Genomic DNA, 25199 nt, shown 5'->3' on the forward strand with positions numbered 1-25199 from the left:
GGCTTGTTAAACATCTAATAGGATTTTCAGAGGGAGGAAAAACCAAGACATTTAATATAAAATGTAAAATGAATAAATACATAAAAAGAAAAAGAAAATATATGGTTAAAAGCCATCGTCCCGGGGAGCATTTCATTCGTCCCGTGCATTTAAAAAAAATAATAATAATAACAATGAATAATTTCTAAGTCTTTGTTAGCCGTTTGTGAAGTTTTGTGCTCGTGCGTAACATTCGCTCGCATCCTGTGCATCTCCTGGGGGCAAAGCCCCCCCTGTCCTTAAAAGCTAGTGACGCCCCTGCTTTAACTTAACTTTAACTTTACACATACAAACAGTAACACTCAAAAAAGCACATTTAGTAAAAAAAACGTTATTATGGTCTTACCTTTACTTATAAGTGCGGGAACTGTGGTGTTCGTGTTGGAGGAGTTGTGAATGAATGAAATATGAAATCCGTGCTGCAGTCTGCAGGTGTACCTAATGTTGTGTCCTTGCAGTCGTTCACGGCTCCTCCGGCGCGAGCAATGTTGTTTTTGCACTTTTTGGCTTCTTGTTAAGTGACTTTTTTTGGGTGGATTCGGTCTTGCACGTGGAGGGCTTGGGTGTGGGCTTTGGTTGGTGTGGCGCTCTCGTCGGGGGGTGCAGTCTGCGGCGAAGGTGCCTTAAGCACCAGGAGGCGGGGTTACGCGAGCCTCAGCCAGTGCGTCTTCGCAGCAGTTTTATGATCGCTCAGCACAAGAAATACGTTACACACATACAGTTGTTGACAAAATACACTGTACATTATATACCTCAGCTAACTAAACTATGGAAATGTATAATATAATTCATATAGCAATACAGTCTCACTGCACAGCAGGCCAGCAGTTAGCCGAGTCATTGCGCAATCCATGTTGAGGCACTGAGTGACGTGCCTCAACTGGCTGCTGTTCCCCGCACCGTCTCTTCTCAGTATTTGAACGGCAAATGTGAAAATTCAGCGATTTTGAATAAAAAATAATCTAAAACTGGTGAAGTTAAATGGAAAATAACTTTATAGTATAATCACTGGATACATATAACAATTTAATAAAAATTTTTTCTTTTTACATTTTTTTTCTTTCCATGATGGCAGGTGAGGCGGGGCCTCACCTGCCTCTAGTGACTGCACGTCACTGATATTGACGCTTACATAGGTCTGGTGATAATGTTCCCCTTTAACTCACTACAAATCAATCAATCAATCAATCAATGTTTATTTATATAGCCCTAAATCACAAGTGTCTCAAAGGGCTGCACAAGCCACAACGACATCTTCGGTACAAAGCCCACATAAGGGCAAGGAAAAACTCACCCCAGTGGGACGTCGATGTGAATGACTATGAGAAACCTTGGAGAGGACCGCATATGTGGGTAACCCCCCCCCTCTAGGGGAGACCGAAAGCAATGGATGTCGAGTGGGTCTGACATAATATTGTGAGAGTCCAGTCCATAGTGGATCCAACATAATAGTAAGAGTCCAGTCCATAGTGGATCTAACATAATAGTGAGAGAGTCCAGTCCATAGTGGATCCAACATAATAGTGTGAGAGTCCAGTCCATAGTGGATCCAACATAATAGTAAGAGTCCAGTCCATAGTGGATCTAACATAATAGTGTGAGAGTCCAGTCCATAGTGGATCTAACATAATAGTGAGAGTCCAGTCCATAGTGGATCTAACATAATAGTGAGAGAGTCCAGTCCATAGTGGATCTAACATAATAGTGTGAGAGTCCAGTCCATAGTGGATCCAACATAATAGTGTGAGAGTCCAGTCCATAGTGGATCCAACATAATAGTAAGAGTCCAGTCCATAGTGGATCCAACATAATAGTAAGAGTCCAGTCCATAGTGGATCTAACATAATAGTGAGAGAGTCCAGTCCATAGTGGATCTAACATAATAGTGTGAGAGTCCAGTCCATAGTGGATCCAACATAATAGTAAGAGTCCAGTCCATAGTGGATCTAACATAATAGTGAGAGAGTCCAGTCCATAGTGGATCTAACATAATAGTGTGAGAGTCCAGTCCATAGTGGATCCAACATAATAGTAAGAGTCCAGTCCATAGTGGGGCCAGCAGGACACCATCCCGAGCGGAGACGGGTCAGCAGCGCAGAGATGTTCCCAGCCGATGCACAGGCGAGCGGTCCACCCCGGGTCCCGACTCTGGACAGCCAGCACTTCATCCATGGCCACCGGACCTGTGCCCCCAACATAACAATGAAAGCTAACACCGTATTTGCGTATGATGTCGCCTAGCGGCAGCATGTAAATACTAAAGAGTGCAGGGCCAAGAACCGAACCCTGAGGAACTCCGCACGTTACCTTAACATAGTCCGAGGTCACATTATTATGGGAGACGCACTGCATCCTGTCAGTAAGATAAGAGTTAAACCACGACAAAGCTAAGTCTGACATACCAATACGTGTTTTGATACACTCTAATAAAATATTATGATGGACGGTATGGAAAGCAGCGCTAAGATCAAGAAGCAGCAACATGGATGAAAAATAAAGGTCTCGGGCTCTCCCCCTCTAAAGTGACCTGTGCCAGCTTAGTGGTTATTTATGCCCGGCGTGCACTGCTGCCTGCCTGCAGGGTTTTAAGGAGAAAGTCTCTTTTGGCGATAACATCCCGGCACTTTAAAGTCTCGTTAGCGGCCAGCAGCTGACGACAAACTCCAAAATGCCGTGTCGCCTAATTGTCCCGACTCCCCCCGTCGCTCCCTCTCCTTTGCACCAGCGCCGACTTGCCAAGCAGAGCCTGCAGCTTAATCTATCGCAGCAGCTGCAGCAGCAAGTGTACATTTTATGCGGGGTTTAGGGAGGGTGAGAGAGGAGCGAATGGAAGGCGAGTATCGCAGATGAGACACCTCATCCTTTCAAAGGTTTTGTTTCTGTGCTTATTCCATTTTCCTGCATGACCACCTGAGTGTGTGCATGTGCATTGTATGTGCATGTTGCAACATCATGACCCCCGAGGGGCTGTTTTGTCCTCCCTGGAGACCAGGCTAAACTTATTAAGAAGTCTCCTCTAATATCCTTTTCTCCTAATGAGCAAGACCAGAAACTATTATCACATCCGACAAGGTTGCAGAAAATCGAATTAATTAGCTCACTGTGAGATACAGTCTGGTGTGCCGTGGGAGATGATCTAATTTCACCTATTTGGGTTAAAAATATTTTTTTGCATACCAGTAATTATAGTCTGCAAATGATGTGTTGTTGTTGAGTGTCGATGCTGTCTAGAGCTCGGCAGAGTAACCGTGTAATACTCTTCCATATCAGTAGGTGGCAGCCGGTAGCAAATTGCTTTGTAGATGTGGGAAACAGCGGGAGGCAGTGTGCAGGTAAAAAGGTGTCTAATGCTGAAACCAAAAATAAACAAAAGGAGAGTGCCCCTAAGAAAAGGCATTGAAGCTTAGGGAAGGCTATGCAGAACGAGACTAAAACTGAACTGGCTGCAGAGTAAACAAAAACAGAATGCTGGAGGACAGCAAAGACTTACTGTGGAGCAAAGACAATGTGCATCCAAACATGACATGACAATCAACAATGTCCCCACAAAGAAGGATAAAAACAACTGAAATATTCTTGATTGCTAAAACAAAAGTAGATGCGGGGAAATATCGCTCAAAAGGAAGACATGAAACTGCTCCAGGAAAATACCAAAAGCCATCAAAATAGGAGCGCAAGACAAGAAGTAAAACACAACACAGGAAAACAGCAAAAAAAGTCCAAATAAGTCATGACATGACTAAAACTGAACTGGCTACAAAGTAAAGAAAAACAGAATGCTGGACAACAGCAAAGACTTACTGTGGAGCAAAGACAATGTGCATCCAAACATGACATGACAATCAACAATGTCCCCATAAAGAAGGATAAAAACAACTGAAATATTCTTGACTGCTAAAACAAAGTAGATGCCGGGAAATATCGCTCAAAAGGAAGACATGAAACTGCTACAGGAAAATACCAAAAGCCATCAAAATAGGAGCGCAAGACAAGAAGTAAAACACTACACACAGGAAAGCAGCAAAAAGGTCCAAATAAGTCATGACATGACTAAAACTGAACTGGCTACAAAGTAAAGAAAAACAGAATGCTGGACGACAGCAAAGACTTACTGTGGAGCAAAGACGGCGTCCACAAAGTACATCCGAACATGACATGACAATCAACAATGTCCCCACAATGAAGGATAAAAACAACTGAAATATTCTTGATTGCTAAAACAAAGTAGATGCGGGAAATATCGCTCAAAAGGAAGACATGAAACTGCTACAGGAAAATACCAAAAGCCATCAAAATAGGAGCGCAAGACAAGAAGTAAAACACTACACACAGGAAAGCAGCAAAAAAGTCCAAATAAGTCATGACATGACTAAAACTGAACTGGCTACAAAGTAAAGAAAAGCAGAATGCTGGACGACAGCAAAGACTTACTGTGGAGCAAAGACGGCGTCCACAAAGTACATCGGAACATGACATGACAATCAACAATGTCCCCACAAAGAAGGATAAAAACAACTGAAATTTTCTTGATTGCTAAAACAAAAGTAGATGCGGGGAAATATCGCTCAAAAGGAAGACATGAAACTGCTACAGGAAAATACCAAAAGCCATCAAAATAGGAGCGCAAGACAAGAAGTAAAACACTACACACAGTAAAACAGCAAAAAAGTCCAAATAAGTCATGACATGACTAAAACTGAACTGGCTACAAACTAAACAAAAACAGAATGCTGGAGGACAGCAAAAACTTACTGTGGAGCAAAGACGGCGTCCACAATGTACATCCGAACATGACATGACAATCAACAATGTCCCCACAAAGAAGGATAAAAACAACTGAAATATTCTTGATTGCTAAAACAAAGTAGATGCGGGAAATATCGCTCAAAAGGAAGACATGAAACTGCTACAGGAAAATACCAAAAGCCATCAAAATAGGAGCGCAAGACAAGAAGTAAAACACTACACACAGGAAAGCAGCAAAAAAGTCCAAATAAGTCATGACATGACTAAAACTGAACTGGCTACAAAGTAAAGAAAAACAGAATGCTGGACGACAGCAAAGACTTACTGTGGAGCAAAGACGGCGTCCACAAAGTACATCCGAACTTGACATGACAATCAACAATGTCCCCACAAAGAAGGATAAAAACAACTGAAATTTTCTTGATTGCTGGACTACAGGCAGGCCAGTCTAGTACCCCCACTCTTTTACTATGAAGCCACGTGGATGTAACACGTGGCTTGGCATTGTCTTGCTGATATAAGCAGGGGCGTCCATGGTAACGTTGCTTGGATGGCAACATATGTTGCTCCAAAACCTGTATGTACCTTCTAGCATTAATGGCGCCTTCACAGATGTGTAAGTTACCCATGTCTTGGGCACTAATACACCCCCATACCATCACACATGCTGCCTTTTACACTTTGCGCCTATAACAATCCGGATGGTTCTTTTCCTCTTTGGTCCGGAGGACACGACGTCCACAGTTTCCAAAAACAATTTGAAATGTGGACTCGTCAGACCACAGAACACTTTTCCACTTTGTATCAGTCCATCTTAGATGAGCTCAGGCCCAGCGAAGCCGACGGCGTTTCTGGGTGTTGTTGATAAACGGTTTTCGCCTTGCATAGGAGAGTTTTAACTTGCACTTACAGATGTAGCGACCAACTGTAGTTACTGACAGTGGGTTTCTGAAGTGTTCCTGAGCCCATGTGGTGATATCCTTTACACACTGATGTCGCTTGTTTATGCAGTACAGCCTGAGGGATGGAAGGTCACGGGCTTAGCTGCTTACGTGCAGTGATTTCTCCAGATTCTCTGAACCCTTTGATGATATTACGGAGCGTAGATGGTGAAATCCCTCAATTCCTTGCAATAGCTGGTTGAGAAAGGTTTTTCTTAAACTGTTCAACAATTTGCTCACGCATTTGTTGACAAAGTGGTGACCCTCGCCCCATCCTTGTTTGTGAATGACTGAAATTATCAAGCTAATCTTTTTCTTTCTCTTTTGACAGCAGCACAAGGACGTGGCGGGGAACTACGACCACATTCCATGTTCATCCCAGGACAGTACTCCACTCTGGGCCGGGTTGGGAGCGTCAACTCAACGCTCCGACGTTCCCAGACCCGGGATTCAAGCTGCCAGACAGAAGTAGCGAAGGTTGTCCCGCCGTCCATGAGGAGAATTCGGGCTCAGAGAGGACAGGGTATCGCTGCCCAGATGGCCGGAATTTCTGCTTCCTCTTCAACGGGAAGTATATCCATCTCCAGCAATGACAGCTCTGGGATCGTGATGCTGCCACATCAGCGTAGCGGGGACCCATCCAGATTTCACAGTCTGCCCCGCCAGGGCGCTAGGGTGTCACTCAGCGCTGACCCCATATACAGCAGCACCCCCATCAAGTCTGAAGAACGGAACACTCCCCAGAGGCAGATTGGGAAACTCCAGGTCGACAATACGGTGGTACATATGAGGAATTCCCCCAGGACGGGCACCCTGCCTAGGCCCAAGTCTCAGGAGATGAGGCGGACGCAGTCCAGTGACTGGGCCGGCAGTCTGGCCTGTGCGGTGTCACCGCATGCCGCTTATTCCACCTCATTTATCCCCAACGCCACCCTGCCCAGCTCATCTGAGGTCATCACTGTCAACACCTCTGGACAGCATTCCCACTCGACATCCTCAGTCTACCAAACAGCTCGGCCGCTCAGTCTGTCCTCTTATGCTGATCCCCTGACCTCCAGTCCAGCCGCTTTCACCCACAGCTCCACCTGTCCTGCCCTTGCCGCGTCCACTCCTGTCCACACGCCACTGGAACGGAGTCGGGTTGCAGCAGCACCCGCCAGCGAGTCAGGACAATCAGACAACAGCCTGCACAGTCACAGCACCCTGGCACCGACGCCGCCCTCATGCCAGCGGACAGATGAGCAGTGGATCTATGACACCCCAGAAAACGTGGTCGTTGCCCACCGCACTTTGACCTCGAGCTCTTCCACGCCCATCAACCAGCTGTACAACAGTCTGGAGGTGTCGTCCAAGACAACTACTGATTCCAGCTCTCTCTATTCCCAGGACAATGACGGATATTACACCTCCATGCACCTGGACTCGGGCCTGCGCTCACGCAGCCATGGCAGCGGACACGGTGCGGGCGCAGGACGAGTCACCAGACACAGCATGTACGAGTGCCGCGAGATGGCCGATCAGGAAGAGTACGGGAGCTTGTACAGCGATCGCTCCCTATCTCGCAGCATCTCCCTCCGCAAGTCCAAGAAACCCCCGCTGCCCCCGGCTCGCACGGACTCCCTGAAGCGAAAACCTGGACCCAAAAAGCCCCTCGGAAGCGAGTCCAACAACGGCATGCTGAATGAGACTCTAATTGCCACCCTGCAGCAGAGTCTCCAGATGGGGTTGCGATCCGGGACGGGAAAGGGCGTCTCCCCATCTTCGCCCTCCCAAAGCCCCTGCAGCGACTACGATGACCCCTGGGTGCTCCGTCCACGGAGTCACAGTACCATTAGCACAGAGAGCTCTGCGACATCACTAGCAACTAGTGCAAACGGCATGGGCGTGTCCAATGTTTACTCGCTATGCCACGTGACTCCCACTCACAGTGACACCAGCAGCTTGCGTTCCGACTATGCTGATTCTTGGGGCTACTACATGGAATATCCCCGTAACCACGGGGACCAGAGTGCACAGACCCCTGCGGCTCATACAGCTAACACTTCAACCGGGCCTCCAGCAGCCAAAGAGCAGAATGGAACTGAGATTCATGGCCCCCGTCAGGAACCAGGAGCTCCGGGCCAGGAAGAAATAGTGGCAGTGAAGCCTAAAACCAGCACATCCTCTCCAGAAAGAGTGCACAGACTCACCTCGCCATCCAGTGGCTACTCAAGCCAGTCCAACACCCCCACAGCTGGAACACCGGTACCGTCTGGCATTCGGTCCATGTCTCCCTCTGGAAGTCGACCCAAGCCTAAAGTTCCTGAGAGGAAATCTTCTCTCATCTCATCTTCATCCTCCACCTCCCTTTCCTCTAACACCTCAGACTCTCTCAAGAGCTGCGGGCCTACTGCGCCACCACCTGTGCCTGTGACCTCGTCATCAGCTCCAAACACCCCCCTCAGCCCACCACCGGCATTCCCTCCTTCGAATGTACATTCCCCTGCTTTTCCTCCGCCAGCACCAACATCGCCTCGCACGCCGCAGGCTGAAACGCTGAGCCCCCTCCCGGGTTGGTCTACTACGCCAGAATTCCCACCTCCTCCCTCCCCCGAAACCTTAATTCACCCCAGTGTGTCGCTCAATGGGAGCTTTAGTCCTCCGCCCCCGCCTCCTGTGTCCCTCCCGGGGCTGCCACCACCTCCTCCACTGCCTGCTGTTGTCTTCTACTCTTCCTCCCCATCCGCTGCCAAGGAAGCGCCTAAAGCTGCCGTTCCAAACAGTCCCACAAAGTCTCCCATGCCGCTCGTTACACCTTTTGCTTTGCAGAGCGTTCAGCTGCGATCAGTCAAGCGACCGGAGAAGGAGACTGACAACGACCCGGAGCCATACAAAGACTTTCTTATGGGCCTGCAGCCCTACAACCTGGACAAGTCTCAGCCCCAGGAGCTGATGAACTTCTTCTCAGACCACAAGCAGTCGCCCTCGCCTGTATCAGACCTTATGGAAAGGTTGTCGATAGACTGCAGTAGCTCACGTGACACACCTGATTGTCGTGAACCTGAAGAAAGCTGCTTTCTTCTCAACGGTATAGAAGAAGACGACGGGCAGAAAGTATTGCAGAGTCCCTTTCCTGTCAAACAGAAGCCTCCCATCATCTCCAAGAAACCCAAATTATTTTTTGTCCCGCCGCCAAGCCCTCAGCCAATCCAAGCTAAAGACAAAGAGGACGAAGAAAGTTTGGAGAGCGCTGAGCCCCGAGAAGAGAGCACCAACACATCCGCAGACGTCCAGGATGAATCTCATATCTCTACTGGCCAGAACGTCAGCCCGGACCAAGAGTTCCGCCAGAACGGAGAGGCCCCCGATGACGACGCGGATGAGACGAGTAGTTCTGCGGGGTCCACCAGCTCCAGTGTTGACGATGCAGGTTTGTCATTGAACGTGATTGCTATTTATCTAAACGCTGATGCTGCATTAGTTTAAGCCCATTACTATAATCCTGCACGGGCAGTCCTGTGCCAGCTCTGTGTGGGCAGCTGTGAAATTCATTTGCTGCGCTTTAAGCAAGGGGAGCCAAAGTTAAAGCCACTTTCTTCCAAGAGATGCTGCTTATCAGCAGGGAAAGCAGCATCGAACAAACCAACTCCTCCCGTCCATAGTTAGTGTGGTTGTCCACGTAGTCACTGCCTGTGACCGGTAACCAGTCCAGGGTCCTCAGCCTCAACTGGATAAGCAGCAGAGGCAAGTAGATAGATCTCATCCAACCCTCAATGCTCCATGTCTGCTCTTTAATCCTTTCCCGCTCATTCCTCTCTCTCTCCCCTCTCTCATTGAGGTAAAGAAACGCGAGAGGGGGGGGTTGGCGTCCCAGGGGCTTTTCGTGGTTGTAGCGCTAAGGGGGAGGGGCTCCATCGCATCACATGGAGGCAGGCTGGGATGAAGGGGAGGATGAGAGAGTGTAAAGTGAGACCGCTCGCTGCCGGCGGCTCAGGCGGTTAGGAAAGTCGCCAGCAAGGAGGAGGAGGAGGCTAAAAACTGGAGAATGTAAACGGGACAGTCAGTGGCAGGCAGGTGTCGGTGACACACACACACACACACACGCCGAAATGTAACTGGCAGGTGTGTGTGCCTCTCGCAGGTGACGTGTTTGACTCCAACACAGCCGAGTCATCTCCCAACGGGACGCCGGCGGAGACCATGGTGACCCCGACTCCCACGCCGACCCGGACCACGGAGGACCTCTTTGCCGTAATCCACAGGTACCGATCGCAAGTGTTGTCCCGTGTTTCCGAACTCCTGTTTTCTACCCCCCCACGGCATCATTATCACGGTATCATTTTGACGTCTCATTTTTGCATGACTCTCGCCAATGTCCGAGGGTAAACACTTTGTTTAGTGGGCTCTTTCTTACTGAAGCTCGGCTATCATTCATTCCGTGTCCTCCCCCCCGCCTCCTCGTGGTGGTCATAACTTACACCGACACTGTCACGGCTAGCATCTTGTAGATGGCATCTCTTCACGTAGAAGCGAGCGTTCAGGATCATTCTCAGACGCGCGGTAACCAACAACAACAACAAAAAAAAGACCTCATTCATTTTTTAAGCAAGTGGACCCCTGTTGGGCCTGATCTGGGTTAGAGGCCACTAGAGAGACAGCAGCTCGGGCTCATTCTCTCTCTTTCCCTCTCTCTCTCTCGTCATACATTGCTGTTCAAAGTGCTGGGGGGGCGGGGGGGAGAGAGACACGCATTAATTTCTTATGCTCACGTGCCATCGCAATTTGGACTTCTTTCCACTGAGCGCAGGGAATTAATTTCATTTTTATTTTCTGTCGTGGCACGTTTAAATCATGGGAGATTTTTCTATGTTGTCTGACAGGACGGGATGAGTACCGTATTTTCCGCACCATAAGGCGCCCTGGGTTATAAGCCGCGCCTTCAATGAACGGCATATTTCAAAACTTTGTCCACCTATAAGCCGCCCCGTGTTGTAAGCCGCATCTAACTGCGCTAAAGGAATGTCAAAAAAACAGTCAAATAGGTCAGTCAAACTTTAATAATATATTAAAACCAGCGTGATGTGGGCGCGCATGGAATCGTATATCAACATGGACTTAAACTTAAACTTACCTTAACCACTCACTCATCTTTTCTTCATCCATCCCTTCGAGTTAGCTTTTATGATGACGCCGGCTGGAAAGGTCTCTTTTGGCAAGGTCTTCCTTTTGAATATCACCTTGGGTGGAAGTTTCTGGCCATTAGCATGGCAAGCTAGAACCACAGTGAAGGATGACTTCTCATTCCCTGTGGTGCGAATATTCACCGTACGTGCTCCCGTTGTATCCACAGTGCGGTTCACAGGAATATCAGTTGCTGTGAAATAGTAATCCGTGTGCGGATGGAGAGATTGCGTCTTATCATGAACCGGATCCCTGTCGCTTAGTAGGAGCCATTTTGTGGTCTTTACAGATGTAAACACACAAAGGAAATGAAACGTACGGTAATATCCGCGCGCTTTTTCTTCTTCTACGCGGGCGGGTGGTTGCTTACAGTAGAAGAAGAAGCGCTTCCTGTTCTATGGGGGCGGGTGCTTACCTTGGCGGTTGCTTGCGTAGAAGAAGAAGCGCTTCCTGTTTTACCGGGAAAAAAGATGGCGGCTGTTTACCGTAGTTACGAGACCGAAACTTTATGAAAATGAATCTTAATATTAATCCATATATAAAGCGCACCGGGTTATAAGGCGCACTGTCAGCTTTTGAGAAAATTTGTGGTTTTTAGGTGCGCCTTATAGTGCGGAAAATACGGTAGTTTTTGTTTGGATGTTTGGGGAGAACCGTCAGAAGAGGCACAACGGCTCGAAAAAATAAGGAATTATGTTTCATAATTTAACGACATGTTGGTTGTACGGAATACCTGGTACTAGTGTAGTACCTCGGTTCTAATGAATCATATTCGGTACTATACCGCTTCTAAAAAGTCCCCCCGCCCCTTCCGTCGTCGTCACGTCGTGTCAGAGGAGCATGTTCGGCAGCGCGCACACACAGAGCACTTACAAGCAGACGCGGTGTGTAGACAGAAAAGGGAGAACGGACGCATTTTGGCTTAAAAACTACCGATAAAGGTGAAGTTATAACACTGAAACACCCTCAGGAAGAGGTGCTTTAAGACATGGCTAGATAGCTCGCGGCTAACGTCCATCCACAGTGTTTTAGCTACTTCTAAATCACTAAACCTTGCCTCCATGGCGACAAATAAAGTAAGTTTCTTACAAGTATGCTTCACTACACAGCGTAGCTCACCGGCGTCAAAATTAGAGATGTCCGATAAATGCTTTAAAATGTAATATCGGGAATTATCGGTATCGGTTTCAAAAAGTAAAACGTATGACTTTTTAAAAGGCCGCTGTGTACACGGACGTAGGGAGAAGTACAGAGCGCCAATAAACCTTAAAGGCACTGTTTTTCACACACACAAGTGAATGCAAGGCATACTTGGTCAACAGCCATACAGGTCACACTGAGGGTGGCCGTATAAGCAACTTTAACACTGTTACAAATATGCGCCACACTGTGAACCCACACCAAACAAGAATGACAAACACATTTGGGGAGAACATCCGCACCGTAACACAACAGAACAAATACCCAGAAGCCCCTTGCAGCACTAACTCTTCCGGGACGCTACAATATACACCCCCCCCCCAACCCCGCCCACCTCAACCTCCTCATGCTCTCTCAGGGAGAGCATGTCCCAAATTCCAAGCTGCTGTTTTGAGGCATGTTAAAAAAAAAATAATGCACTTTGTGACTTCAATAATAAATAAATAAATATGATTTATTTTGATTTGATTTTGATTTACCATGTTACATTGTTTAATGCATCCAGCGGGGCATCACAACAAAATGAGGCATAATAATGTGTTCATTCCACCACTCTATATATCGCTATCGCTTGATATCAGAATCGGTAATTAAGAGTTGGACAATATCCGAATATCGGATATCGGCAAAAACGCCATTATCGGACATCTCTAGTCAAAATGTAAACAAACGCCATGGGTGGATCTACACCTAACATCCACTGTAATGATACCAAGTACAAGAGCGTATCTAGTCGATACTACTATGATTACATCGATATTTTTTGGCATCATAACATTTTTTAATTATGTTTATAAAATACGTCCCTGGACACATGAGGACTTTGAATATGACCAATGTATGATCCTGTAACTACTTGGTATCGGATCGATACCTAAATGTGTGGTATCATCCAAAACTAATGTAAAGTATCAAAGAAGAGAAGAATAAGTGATTATTACATTTTAACAGAAGTGTAGATAGAACATGTTAAAAGAGAAAATAAGCAGATATTAACAGTAAATGAACAAGTGGATTAATAATTCATTTTTTACAGTTTGTCCCTCATAATGTGTACAAAATAATAGGTGTATAAATGACACAATATGTTACTGCAGACTAATTAGGAGTCTTTGTTTGTTTACTTACTACTAAAAGACAAGTTGTCTAGTATGTTCATTATTAGGGACATCCGATAATATCAGACTACCGATATTATCGGCCGATAAATGCTTTAAAATGTAATATCGGTATCGGTTTCAAAATGATCAGTATCGGTTTTAAAAAGTAACATTTATTACTTTTTAAAACGCCGCTGTGTACACGGACGTAGGTAAAAGTACAGAGCACCAGTCACATAATATCTATGGCTTTTGACACACTCACAAGTGAATGCAAACGCATACTTGGTCAACAGCCATACAGGTCACACTGAGGGTGGCCGTACAAGCAACTGTAACACTGTTACAAATATGCGCCACACGGTGAACCCACACCAAACAAGAATGACAAACACATTTCGGGAGAACATCCGCACCGTAACAAAACATAAACACAACAGAACAAATACCCAGAAACCCCTTGCAACACTAACTCTTCCGGGATGCTACAATATACACCCCCCGCTACCCCGTAATTTGTTCCTGAACAGGGTTCGTGAATAGAAAAGTTCATATTTTGAAGCATAACAACATGACGTAATGGATTGCAGCCTAGATAAAAAAGTCCAGTTTGTAAATCTCTATGTAGTACTGTATATCAAACAAACATAACAGGGAGGCCATGGATCAACTTTTTCTAATAACAAAGTCAACAACAACAACAACAAGCTGAACTGTCCTCATTTGAACCCTGCCGACACGCACACACTGTCACTAGCCCTGTGGTGCACTCACACTTTAAAATCACATAACTCTTAGGAATAAAAAAATAAAATCCACTTTACCTTGTCGATTATCGTATTTTCCGGTCCATAGGGCGCACATTTTTTATCTTTTTTCATACACGGGGAGACGTCATCTTTGTTGTAGCGGTGTAGCGTGCAAGGACGGGAGTGGAAGAAGTGTCAAAAGATGGCGCTAACTGTTTTAATGACATTTAGACTTTACTTCAATCAATAACGGAGCAGCATCTCCTCATCCGGAAACAACAACAACACCGGAAATGTGTCCCGTGAAAAGCCATCCGTCTAAAGTTCCTTGGGTGAATAATGTAAAGTCACTACACCGGTATGTTTTAGCGCTTTCATGGCGAGTTTACTGACAGATATAAGTAAGAACTTTACACTACTTTATATTAGAAGGATGAATGTCACATAACAAGAAGATAAAGAAAAATAAGTTTATCTACTACGGCGTCAAATGACTACAAAGGCACGCAATTTTTCAGGATTTATGCAGATCCCAAATACAGATCAGCAGGTACCAGAAGGCAAGAAGAGTTGCTTTTGCATAATATTGCGAAAGAAAACGCCAGATAATATGTCTTACCTTATACACACACCATAATAATACTGGTATGTCGAAGCACAGTACAATCCATCAAGTGGTGTGGCTTCATAGCTTACCAAAGTCCTACTAAAACATTTTCATAGATTTTTGAGCGCCGTGAGTAATGTTCTATATTTTCGAAAAAACATATAACATTTCTGTGTTGTTTACTTGAGTCATATTGCAGTCTACACGTATCTCTTATGTGTGACTGCCATCTACTGGTCACACTTATCATTACACCATGTACCAAATAAAATTGCTTCGAGGTCGGTAAGCAAAACCAGAATTATTCCGTACACTCTGTCGAGTTTTGAGGATAAAAAAGGGGTAACACTTTAGTATGGGGAACACATATTCACCATTAATTAGTTGCTTATTAACATGCAAATTAGTAACATATTGGCTCTTAATTAGTCATTATTAAGTACTTATTAATGCCTTATTCTGCATGGCCTTATTATACAAGCAGTAAGCCATTAACTAAGAGTCTTCCCTCAATAACCTCAGAATTATTGCTTATTAGTAACCCTTATATGTTCCCCGAGTGTCCAAATAACTCTAAATTAAGTCTTTGTTGCTTTAATAAGCAACTAATTAATGGTGAATATGTTCCCCATACCAAAGTGGATTTTAAGTGCGCCTTATAGTCCGGAAAATACGGTCATCTTCAGCTGAAAGGTCAGTTCAAAAAGAGTTCGTTAAATAGTTCAAAAAGAGTTCGTAAAATATTTCAAAAAGAGGTGGTCTGGAAATTGGGCAGATCCTGTCATCTCACCGCTTTGAAGTCCTTGGGTTAGGACAATATATTTCTGTTGATTACAATACTGTTGTGTTTACTGAGAGAGGTGACGGCAAACAGACACCAGGGGGCAGTATATACAATTATTTAATATATATATATATATATATATATATATATATATATATATATATATATATATATATATATATATATATATATATATATATATATATATATAATAATTCAATATATATATATATATATATATAATAATAATAACAAACACTACTGAACTAAGGAAATGGAGTGTGAACTAGAATACAACAGTGTGTGGTGTAAGACTATGTGTGTAGTTAACTGAAGTGAGTGTTACCAACGTGTTGAACGAGATACGAGGAAGTCCATGGGGCAGGCAGGTTATCCGGGGCGAGAGAGAGGCGTCGGAATCCAGGGGCGAGCAAGAGGTCGAGGAACAAAGGAAGCAGTCAGAGTCCAGAGGGAGATCCAGGGGAAAATGAGACGCACAGCTCGCTTTCCAGGCGACGGAGGGTACTGCGGGGACACGGGAGAAGACAAGGGGCAAATCAAGGCACGGAGAGGAAACACGAATATAGCATAAAGCTTGTTGCTTACGGTACACCATGAGAAAGCTAAGTTCCCGCGCCGATCCTTGGGTCCACTGGTCCTTTATTGAGCCTGCCCTCATCAGACCCAGGAGTGTAGATTGCCGGTGAGTGAATGCAGCTGGTGGCTGCTGCAGGGCGGGGACGGGCGCGGCGCGTCCCTGGATGTGCGCACCCGTGGGCGTGTCCCGAGGTGCGCACAGACGGATGAGCGGCGTTGGCAGGAGCCTGAGCCGTAACAAATACATGAAAGAACACAGGAACACTTTCACCCCCCCCCCCCACACTACACAGTAGAGTTTTACGAGCCTTACTCTTGGTAGGTTTCAAAGACAGCTGTTGTCTTTTTGCCTGGAACTCATTTCAACACAAAGTTTTTTGTGATAACTTACAAACAATTATTCTAACAGCACAGCATTTAATGCCCTCCCAGATTAATAATCAGCATTATTATTATACAAGCAGTAAGCCATTAACTAAGAGTCTTCCCTCAATAACCTCAGAATTATTGCTTATTAGTAACCCTCAACCCTTATATGTTCCCCTAGTGTCCAAATAACTCTAAATTAAGTATTTGTTACTTTAATAAGCAACTAATTAATGGTGAATATGTTCCCCATACCAAAGTGGATTTTAAGTGCGCCTTATAGTCCGGAAAATACGGTAATCTTCAGCTGAGGAGAGGCGGTGTCGACAACGCTGTAGATCCTTCCTGAATGTTTCTAACCACACATCGCTTGTCCGTGGCTTCGTTTTGGACTCGTATGCAGCTTGAAAAATTAGAAAAAGGGAATTAAAAAAAAAAAAAAAAAAAAAAAAAGCACTGAGGAGCCTGCCCACTAGAGATGCGCGGATAGGCAATTTATTTCATCCGCAACCGCGTCAGAAAGTCGTCAACCATCCGCCATCCACCCGATGTAACGTTTGATCAGAACTGCACCCGCCCGCCATCCGCCCGATCTAATATAGATGATGCAAGGCATTAGTGAGCCTGCCAACTACTCCGGTTTTCCCGTAATTCGTACGGTTTTCATCAACCTATTCCGGGTTTTTCATTAATTAAAAAAAAAAAAAAGGGTGAAAACTACGCGAATTGCACCTTGTGCAGACAAGATTTTTCGATCGGACACGGAGGAATTAGCGATGTAAAAGACCACGTTGGGACAAAAAAACACAAGTCTAATGCCGTTGCTAGCGATACAAGTGGAAAACTTTCAACGTTTTTCGTCGCCCAAACAGATTCTTTGGATGTGATAAATGCCGAAATTTTATTTACGGAGGCAATAATTGAGCATGGATTTCCAATCGCACTGGCTGATCACATGGGACAGTTAAATGTTTGTAATGCAACCTTTAAAAATCATTACGCGGTGATCGCGGTCCCAAAAATAAACTTTTCTTGCATGATAATGTCCAGAAAAATTCGCTTTATATTACTATAGAGTCCTTTTAACGAATGAGTTTGATGGTTTATCACAAACCTTAAATGAAAGAAGTCCTTTGTTCTCCTGCACCATGGCCTTGCTTCGTGTTTGGTGCGCAAGCTTTATAACCTCACTGAGGTTATAAAGCTTTTGCCTGTTAAAGAAAGGAGACTGATCCAATGCAGCACAGACTTTCGCGTGCCACGCTGTCACGACCCAGACGCACACCAGTGCGCAATCATATGGGAGCCGCGCTGAGCGCACCTCCAAGCGCGTCTCGCTGCCGGCGACGGCCGGGTATATGGGCCCGACGCTCCAGCGCCATCCATTTTCAGGGCTAGTTGATTCGGCAGGTGGGTTGTTACACACTCCTTAGCGGGTTCCGACTTCCATGGCCACCGTCCTGCTGTCTATATCAACCAGGGTGAGCCCCACCCCTTTCGTGAGCGCACTGCGCGCGGAGTGACCCTGTTACGCGCCCCCGGCAACAGGGGTGGCGGGCAGGTAAGCTGCGCGGGCGGAGCGCGCGGAGTGACCCCTGTTACGAGCCCCCGGCCACGGGGGTGGCGGGCAGGTAAGCTGCTTACCTGCTGCGCGTGATGCCGGCCGCGGCGAAGGCGGACGAGGCGGGGTGTCGGTGCGGTGGGCGCGGTAGTGACCCTGGACGTGCGTCGGGCCCTTCTCGCGGATCGCCTCAGCTACGGCTCCCGGTGGGGCCCTCTCGGGGGAAGGGGCCTCGGTCCCGGACCCCGGCGAGGCGTCCCTTCTCCGCTCCGTAAAAGTGTCCATCTCTTTTCTTTTTTCTTCTTCTGTTGTGGCATATGCTGCAGGTGCCTGCTCGTTTTTCGTATGTGGGTAACAACATTTAACTATGTATATATATTTCCGAATTGGTTTAACTGCCACCCGCAAAAAAAAAATAAAAAAATAAAAATAATAAAAAATATCTAATTAATCCACCCGACCCGACCCGCGAGCGGATAAAATCTTATTTTTTTAAATTTCATCCGCCCGATCCGCGGATAATCCGCGGACTCCGCGGTTGTGTCCGCAAACCGCGCATCTCTACTGCCCACAATGACTTGTGCTGCCGGGCACAAAATGGCTGGATGAAACGGTCGTACACTGACACGTTTGGTGTACCAAAGCATATTTTTGCACGGTTTGTGGTTTGTAAATGAAGATTCTACTGTATATGAAGTGCAAGATGTCCGTACATGGCAATTATACCAGGTTCAAACACTGATGACATCTATTAAACAAGACAAGAGGCAAAGAATCAAACAGAGACAGAATTCAATTTTGGACTCAATATATTGAGGAGAAGTCGCCTTTACACGGTTTCCCTTGCACAGCATCTCAGCACGCTCTGCCAAAAGATTGCATGCCTCCTGTTTTTATTTTGGACCACATGGCCACCACTGTTTCCAAAGGACAAAGGTCGCAAAAAGTTCACAGAAAAAGGTCAGTTCAAAAAGAGTTCGTTAAATAGTTCAAAAAGAGTTCGTAAAATATTTCAAAAAGAGGTCGTCTGGAAATTGGGCAGATCCTGTCATCTCGCCGCTTTGAAGTCCTTGGGTTAGGACAGTATATTTATGTTGTTTACCATTACAATATCAAATTTTCTCCCGAAAATCTCCCGAAATTCAGGCGGAGCTGGAAGCCACGCCCCCTCCAGCTCCATGCGGACCTGAGTGACGTCAGGTGCGCAACACCACGTAAATCGTTGGCCAACCAAAAAGTAACCCCAGTACGCTATAGCCAACATTCACCAGGAGATGGCAACAGACAAACATAGATCACTCTATTACATTCCTCCCCTTTTAGAAATGTATAGAAGTTACTCAAAATAAATAAACAACCCAACCAAAAAATGCAGCAGCTCAATTAAAAAACTGTACTTAAGCCACATTCTTTTCTTCTTTTTTTTTAGTACTGAACTCTTAACCCTCATTTGTAAAAAAAAAAATAACATGCTTATTATACAAACAGTATTTGTACACCTTTAACACAGATTTTTATACTGTCTTCAGAGATTCAGTTTTTTTGGTGGTACTCGAAACCTTTCTGGGTACCTGCGAAAGGGTGTTCAGCATGGTTGGAAAAATAGTGACAGGGAATAGAACAAGGATGGACAATTCAACCCTTAACTCAACAATGAGTAGATGAGTGTTATGTGTGTGTATATGTGTAAATAAATGAACACTGAAATTCAAGTATTTATTTTATTATATATATATATATATATATATATATATATATATATATATATATATATATATATATATATATATATATATATATATATATATATATTGTCAAGACTTGGTCCGGGGTGTGTGCTTTTCCAGGATGCAACGGAAAGTTGGCTCGTGCGAGACGGGAATGAAGGTACATGATTTATTATTATCAAAAAAAGGAATAAATGAAAGCGCGCACAGTGGCGGAGAATAAACTACGAAACCAAAAGACTATCGCAAAAAAGTACAAACAAAAAAACACGCACAATGGCGGAGAACAAACTATGAAACCAAAAAGACTATAAATATGGAACAAAAACTTACTTGGCTTGGACAAAAGTCGTTGCTTGAGGAATTGACATGAAAAGAAGTATCAGGCATGAACAGAGCATAAATGTGTTGAGGTCGTCAGGACGAACAACAGAGAATGAATGAACTTAAATACTATGGACATGATTAGTGAAAGCAGGTGCGTGACTCAAAACGTGAAACAGGTGCGTGACGTGACAGGTGAAAACTAATGGTTGCTATGGTGACAAACAAGAGTGCACAATGAGTCCAAACGTGGAACAGGTGAAACTAATGGGTAATCATGCAAACAAGACAAGGGAGTGAAAAGCCAGAAACTAAACAAAACATGACTTAGAACAAAACATGATTACACAGACATGACATATATATATATATATATATATATATATATATATATATATATATATATATATATATATATATATATATATATATATATATATATATATATATATATATATGTATGTGTGGGAAAAAAAATCACAAGACTATTTCATCTCTACAGGCCTGTTTCATGAGGGGGGGTACCCTCAATCATCAGGAGATTTTAATGGGAGCATTCGCATACCATGGTTTATATAGGGCACAGAGTGGGTGGGTACAGGCTGGCCTAGGGGCGTGGTGATTGGCTCATGTGTTACCTAGGAGGTGTTTCCGTCTATGGCGGCATGTTGTTACAATTTCGCTGCGCTTGTTGAGGGATGACAGGTCTGGACGGTAAATAATAAACAGTTTCTCTTTCAAGCATAGGTTGCATCTTTTATTACCACTATTGTAAGGTGTGCTGGATGCAAGAATTTGCCATGTTATTGAATATTCAACATTATTGTCTTTGAGGTCCCAAATGTGTTTGCTGAGTTCTGTGGTATTCCGCAGGTTTTTGTTCCTGAAAGAAGCCTTGTGATTGTTCCATCTGGTTTTGAATTCTCCCTCGGTTAATCCTACATATGTGTCGGATGTGTTAATGTCCTTGCGTATTACCTTAGATTGGTAGACAACTGATGTTTGTAAGCACCCCCCGTTGAGAGGGCAATCAGGTTTCTTTCGACAGTTACATCCTTTGTTGGTTTTGGAGTCGCTCTGTCCGGGGGCCGACGGCTCATTTGCAATTGTTTTGTTGTGGTTTGAGATGATTTGTCGTATATTGTTATTGTTCATGCAGCTGTAGCTCAATTTAATGTTGTTCTTGTTGAATACTTTTCTTAGGGTGTTGTCTTTGGGAAAGTGTTTGTCAATCAGATTGAGGAATTTGTGTCCAATGTTCGTTGAGACGTTTTTGCTGTATGGGGGGTTGTACCAGATGATGTCGTTTCGTTTTCTGTTCTTTTTTGGCTGGTTTCCTGGCGTGGGTTCATAGGTGAGGGTGAAATTGTATCCGCTTTCATCAAGGGCTTTTTGGTACGGGGGGGTTGCTTGGTCAAATTCAGCTTTGCTAGATGACAGCATCGATAGCCTTTTATTGATTCCGGTAGGTATTCTTTTCGTGGTGGTGGGTGGGTGGTTGCTGTCATGGTGCACGTATTGGAGTGTTGTGTTGGGTTTCGTGAATGGTTGGTAGCTGTTATTTCTCAGGTTGAAAGTGACGTCAAGGAAGTTGACGGTTTGCTTGTTGGCTTCAATCGTGATCCGTAGGCCGTTCTCTTTGAAAATTTGGCATATGCGCTTCTTATATATATATATATATATATATATATATATATATATATATATATATATATATATATATATATATATATATATAAGAAATACTTGACTTGGTGAATTCTAGCTGTAAATATACTCCTCCCCTCTTAGCCCCGCCCCCAACCACGCCCCCGCCCCACCCCGACCACGCCCCCCACCTCACCCCCCACCCCCACCTCCCGAAATCAGAGGTCTCAAGGTTGGCAAGTATGCTCCCCGACCACATGGCCACCACTGTTTCCAAAGGACAAAGGTGGCAAAAAGTTCACAGAAAAGGTCGTAAACAATTCACAGAAAAAGGTCAGTTCAAAAAGAGTTCGTTAAATAGTTCAAAAAGAGTTCGTAAAATATTTCAAAAAGAGGTCGTCTGGAAATTGGGCAGATCCTGTCATCTCGCCGCTTTGAAGTCCTTGGGTTAGGACGATATCTTTCTGTTGATTACCATACATGAAAGAACACCCCCCCCCCCCCCCCCCCAGCTAACGACTCTGCAAGATTCAGGTGCTGGTGTGTGAAGGAGTGCTTACGTAACGAGGTTGAATGTAGGTCACAAGCACATCTTGTAGTTGTTCCCCCATCCCCCCCCCCCCCCCACCAGACATCATGTGGGACTCTGTTTGGAGGCGTAATGTGAAGATTAGTTAGGAATAATAATTAGTAGTGATCTTCTTTTTTAACACATATCTTTTTACCGTCCCCCCCCCCCCCCCGTAATTAGTGGGCCATGTTGACATGCCGGCTTGGGGATTAGCAACAGGACCCTCTGACATTAATAAGGCTGATTCACTACGAGCGCTAATCCCGTGTACGCTCCTTGCAGCTTTATGCTCGCAGGCCGCCGCTTAGAGGGGGATGAATGTTTTTTCCCTGATTAAAAGCACTCGGGCCATATTTCCACACGTTTTCATTCATTTCACAGTCAAATCTGATCACATGACAGCAACGATAAAAAAATATTTTTTTTTTAAAAAAACATGCAAACTGCAAAAAGTCAGTGTTCAAACAAAGAATTACAACATTTGGAATATTTTACTTGAACTAAGCAAAATGATATTATATATAATATCTGCCAATCAGAGGTGGGTAGAGTAGCCAGAATTTGTACTCAAGTAAGAGTACTGTTACTTTAGAGATTTATTACTCAAGTAAAAGTAAGGAGTAGTCACCCAAATATTTACTTGAGTAAAAGTAAAAAGTATGTTGTGAAAAAACTACTCAAGTACTGAGTAACTAATGAGTAACATACATAGCTAACCTCAATGAACCCAAAAATACCATAAAATAAGTATATTCTCACTAATAACAAGTGCACTTTTCTTGGTAGAAAAAAAAAAAATAGACCTTTTTGGTAAATATGTTGAAAAATATTCTTAAATAAGTAAATGCTAGTGCCATTATCTTGACATAATGATATGCGCTCGGCATCATGATTTTTTTTTCATGCTTGAAGTAAGAAATGATGACTGTAAAAAAGTAGTTTTTGTCAAGACTTGGTCCTTGGGGTTTGTTTTTTCCGGAAGGCAACGGAAAATTGGCGCGGGCAAGACGTGAGTGTGAGTACATGTTTAATATTTAAACTCAAAAGGCTCAAAAAAGGTATAAACAAAAGGCGCTCACGGCGGAGGTAAAACAACATGGCTACGAAAACAAAAGGCGCGCGCAAAGGCGGAAAACTATGAACAAGAAACAAAAACGTACTTGGCATGGAACTGTGAACATGACATGAAGAAGCGTGATCATAAAGTGTGCAGGGCATAAATGTGACGTCGCCAGGCTGACCAACAGAAAATGAAAAGCTTGAATAACACAGACATGATTAAGAACAGGTGCGTGACTCAAAACGTGAAACAGGTGCGTGACATGACAGGTGAAAACGAATGGGTTGCTATGGAAACAAAACAAGGGAGTGAACAACCAGGAACTAAGAAAGTGTCCAAAAAAACAAACAGCACATGGCCAAACAAAAACATGATCAACACAGACATGACAGTTTTATACTTGTGAGTGTTGATGACGCAGCTTTGCAACACTTGATATTCTAGTTTCAAGCATGTTTTACTCAATATAGGTCATCAAATCTCAGCAACAAGCTGTAATATCTTACTGACATCATTTAGGAGCAAAACACTTAAAACAAGTAAAACATTCCAACATAAAATCTGCTTAGTGAGAAGAATTATCTTATCAGACAGAAAATAAGCAAATATCACCCTTATTTGACATATTTCATCTTACTTAGATTGCAGTTTTTGCAGTGCACTTGTTACTTTATCCCTTTAACTTCATTGCAAAAAGTCAGTGCTCAAAAACAAGAAAAAAACAAACAAAAATGAGGGGTATTTTATTTGAACTAAGCAAAATTATCTGCCAATAGAACAAGAAAATTTGGCTTGTCAAGACTTTCCAAAACAAGCAAAAATTAGCTAACCTCAATGAACCCAAAAATACCATAAAATAAGTATATTCTCACTAATAACAAGTGCACTTTTCTTGGTAGAAAAAAAAAAATAGACCTTTTTGGTAAATATGTTGAAAAATATTCTTAAATAAGTAAATGCTAGTGCCATTATCTTGACATAATGATATGCGCTCTGCGTCATTATTTTTTTTCATGCTTTAAGTAAGAAATGATGACTTTAAAAAAGTAGTTTTTGTCAAGACTTGGTCCTTGGGGTTTGTTTTTTCCGGAAGGCAACGGAAAATTGGCGCGGGCAAGACGTGAGTGTGAGTACATGTTTAATATTTAAACTCAAAAGGCTCAAAAAAGGTATAAACAAAAGGCGCTCACGGCGGAGGTAAAACAACATGGCTACGAAAACAAAAGGCGCGCACAAAGGCGGAAAACTATGAACAAGAAACAAAAACGTACTTGGCATGGAACTGTGAACATGACATGAAGAAGCGTGATCATAAAGTGTGCAGAGCATAAATGTGACGTCGCCAGGCTGACCAACAGAAAATGAAAAGCTTGAATAACACAGACATGATTAAGAACAGGTGCGTGACTCAAAACGTGAAACAGGTGCGTGACATGACAGGTGAAAACTAATGGGAGTGAACAACCAGGAACTAAGAAAGTGTCCAAAAAAACAAACAGCACATGGCCAAACAAAAACATGATCAACACAGACATGACAGTTTTATACTTGTGAGTGTTGATGACTCAGCTTTGCAACACTTGATATTCTAGTTTCAAGCATGTTTTACTCAATATAGGTCATCAAATCTCAGCAACAAGCTGTAATATCTTACTGACATCATTTAGGAGCAAAACAAGTAAAACACTCCAACATAAAATCTTATCTTATCAGACAGAAAGTAATCAAATTTCACCCTTATTTGAGATATTTCATCTTACTTAGATTGCAGTTTGTGCAGAGTGTTTATTTAGTGTTGCGCCCCAAAAGCGGGCATATGGCACATTTGGGCCAAAGATTTGAGGCGCATGTTGGCCAAAGTGATTGCAGCGTAATCTTTTTTGGGGAAAAGCTGCCAGCACACAAACAACAAAATCACTCGCTTAATAAATAAACCGCAGACCTCCACCCGAGCCACCGCTACCTTCCAGAAACTGAGTTCATTGTCTCCAGTCCAGCAGGTGGCAGCATAGTAACCAAG

General features: G+C 44.0%; 1 protein-coding gene across 8 annotated transcripts in view; it reads left to right on the plus strand.

Moving 5' to 3' along the window:
• Positions 1-25199, plus strand: part of nhsl1b (NHS-like 1b) — a 357374-nt gene that overhangs the window by 327948 nt on the left and 4227 nt on the right. For 6 of the 8 annotated variants that reach the window (XM_061986925.1, XM_061986927.1, XM_061986929.1 and 3 more), the window contains 2 exons: positions 6058-9135; positions 9847-9967. In XM_061986925.1, the coding sequence (XP_061842909.1) occupies positions 6058-9135; positions 9847-9967 (3199 nt within the window). The remainder of the gene's footprint in view (positions 1-6057; positions 9136-9846; positions 9968-25199) is intronic. The other 2 variants (XM_061986926.1, XM_061986928.1) reach the window with 1 other exon arrangement.

The sequence above is a fragment of the Nerophis lumbriciformis genome, linkage group LG26 (assembly GCF_033978685.3).
Source record: "Nerophis lumbriciformis linkage group LG26, RoL_Nlum_v2.1, whole genome shotgun sequence".
NCBI classification, from domain to species: Eukaryota; Metazoa; Chordata; class Actinopteri; order Syngnathiformes; family Syngnathidae; genus Nerophis; species Nerophis lumbriciformis.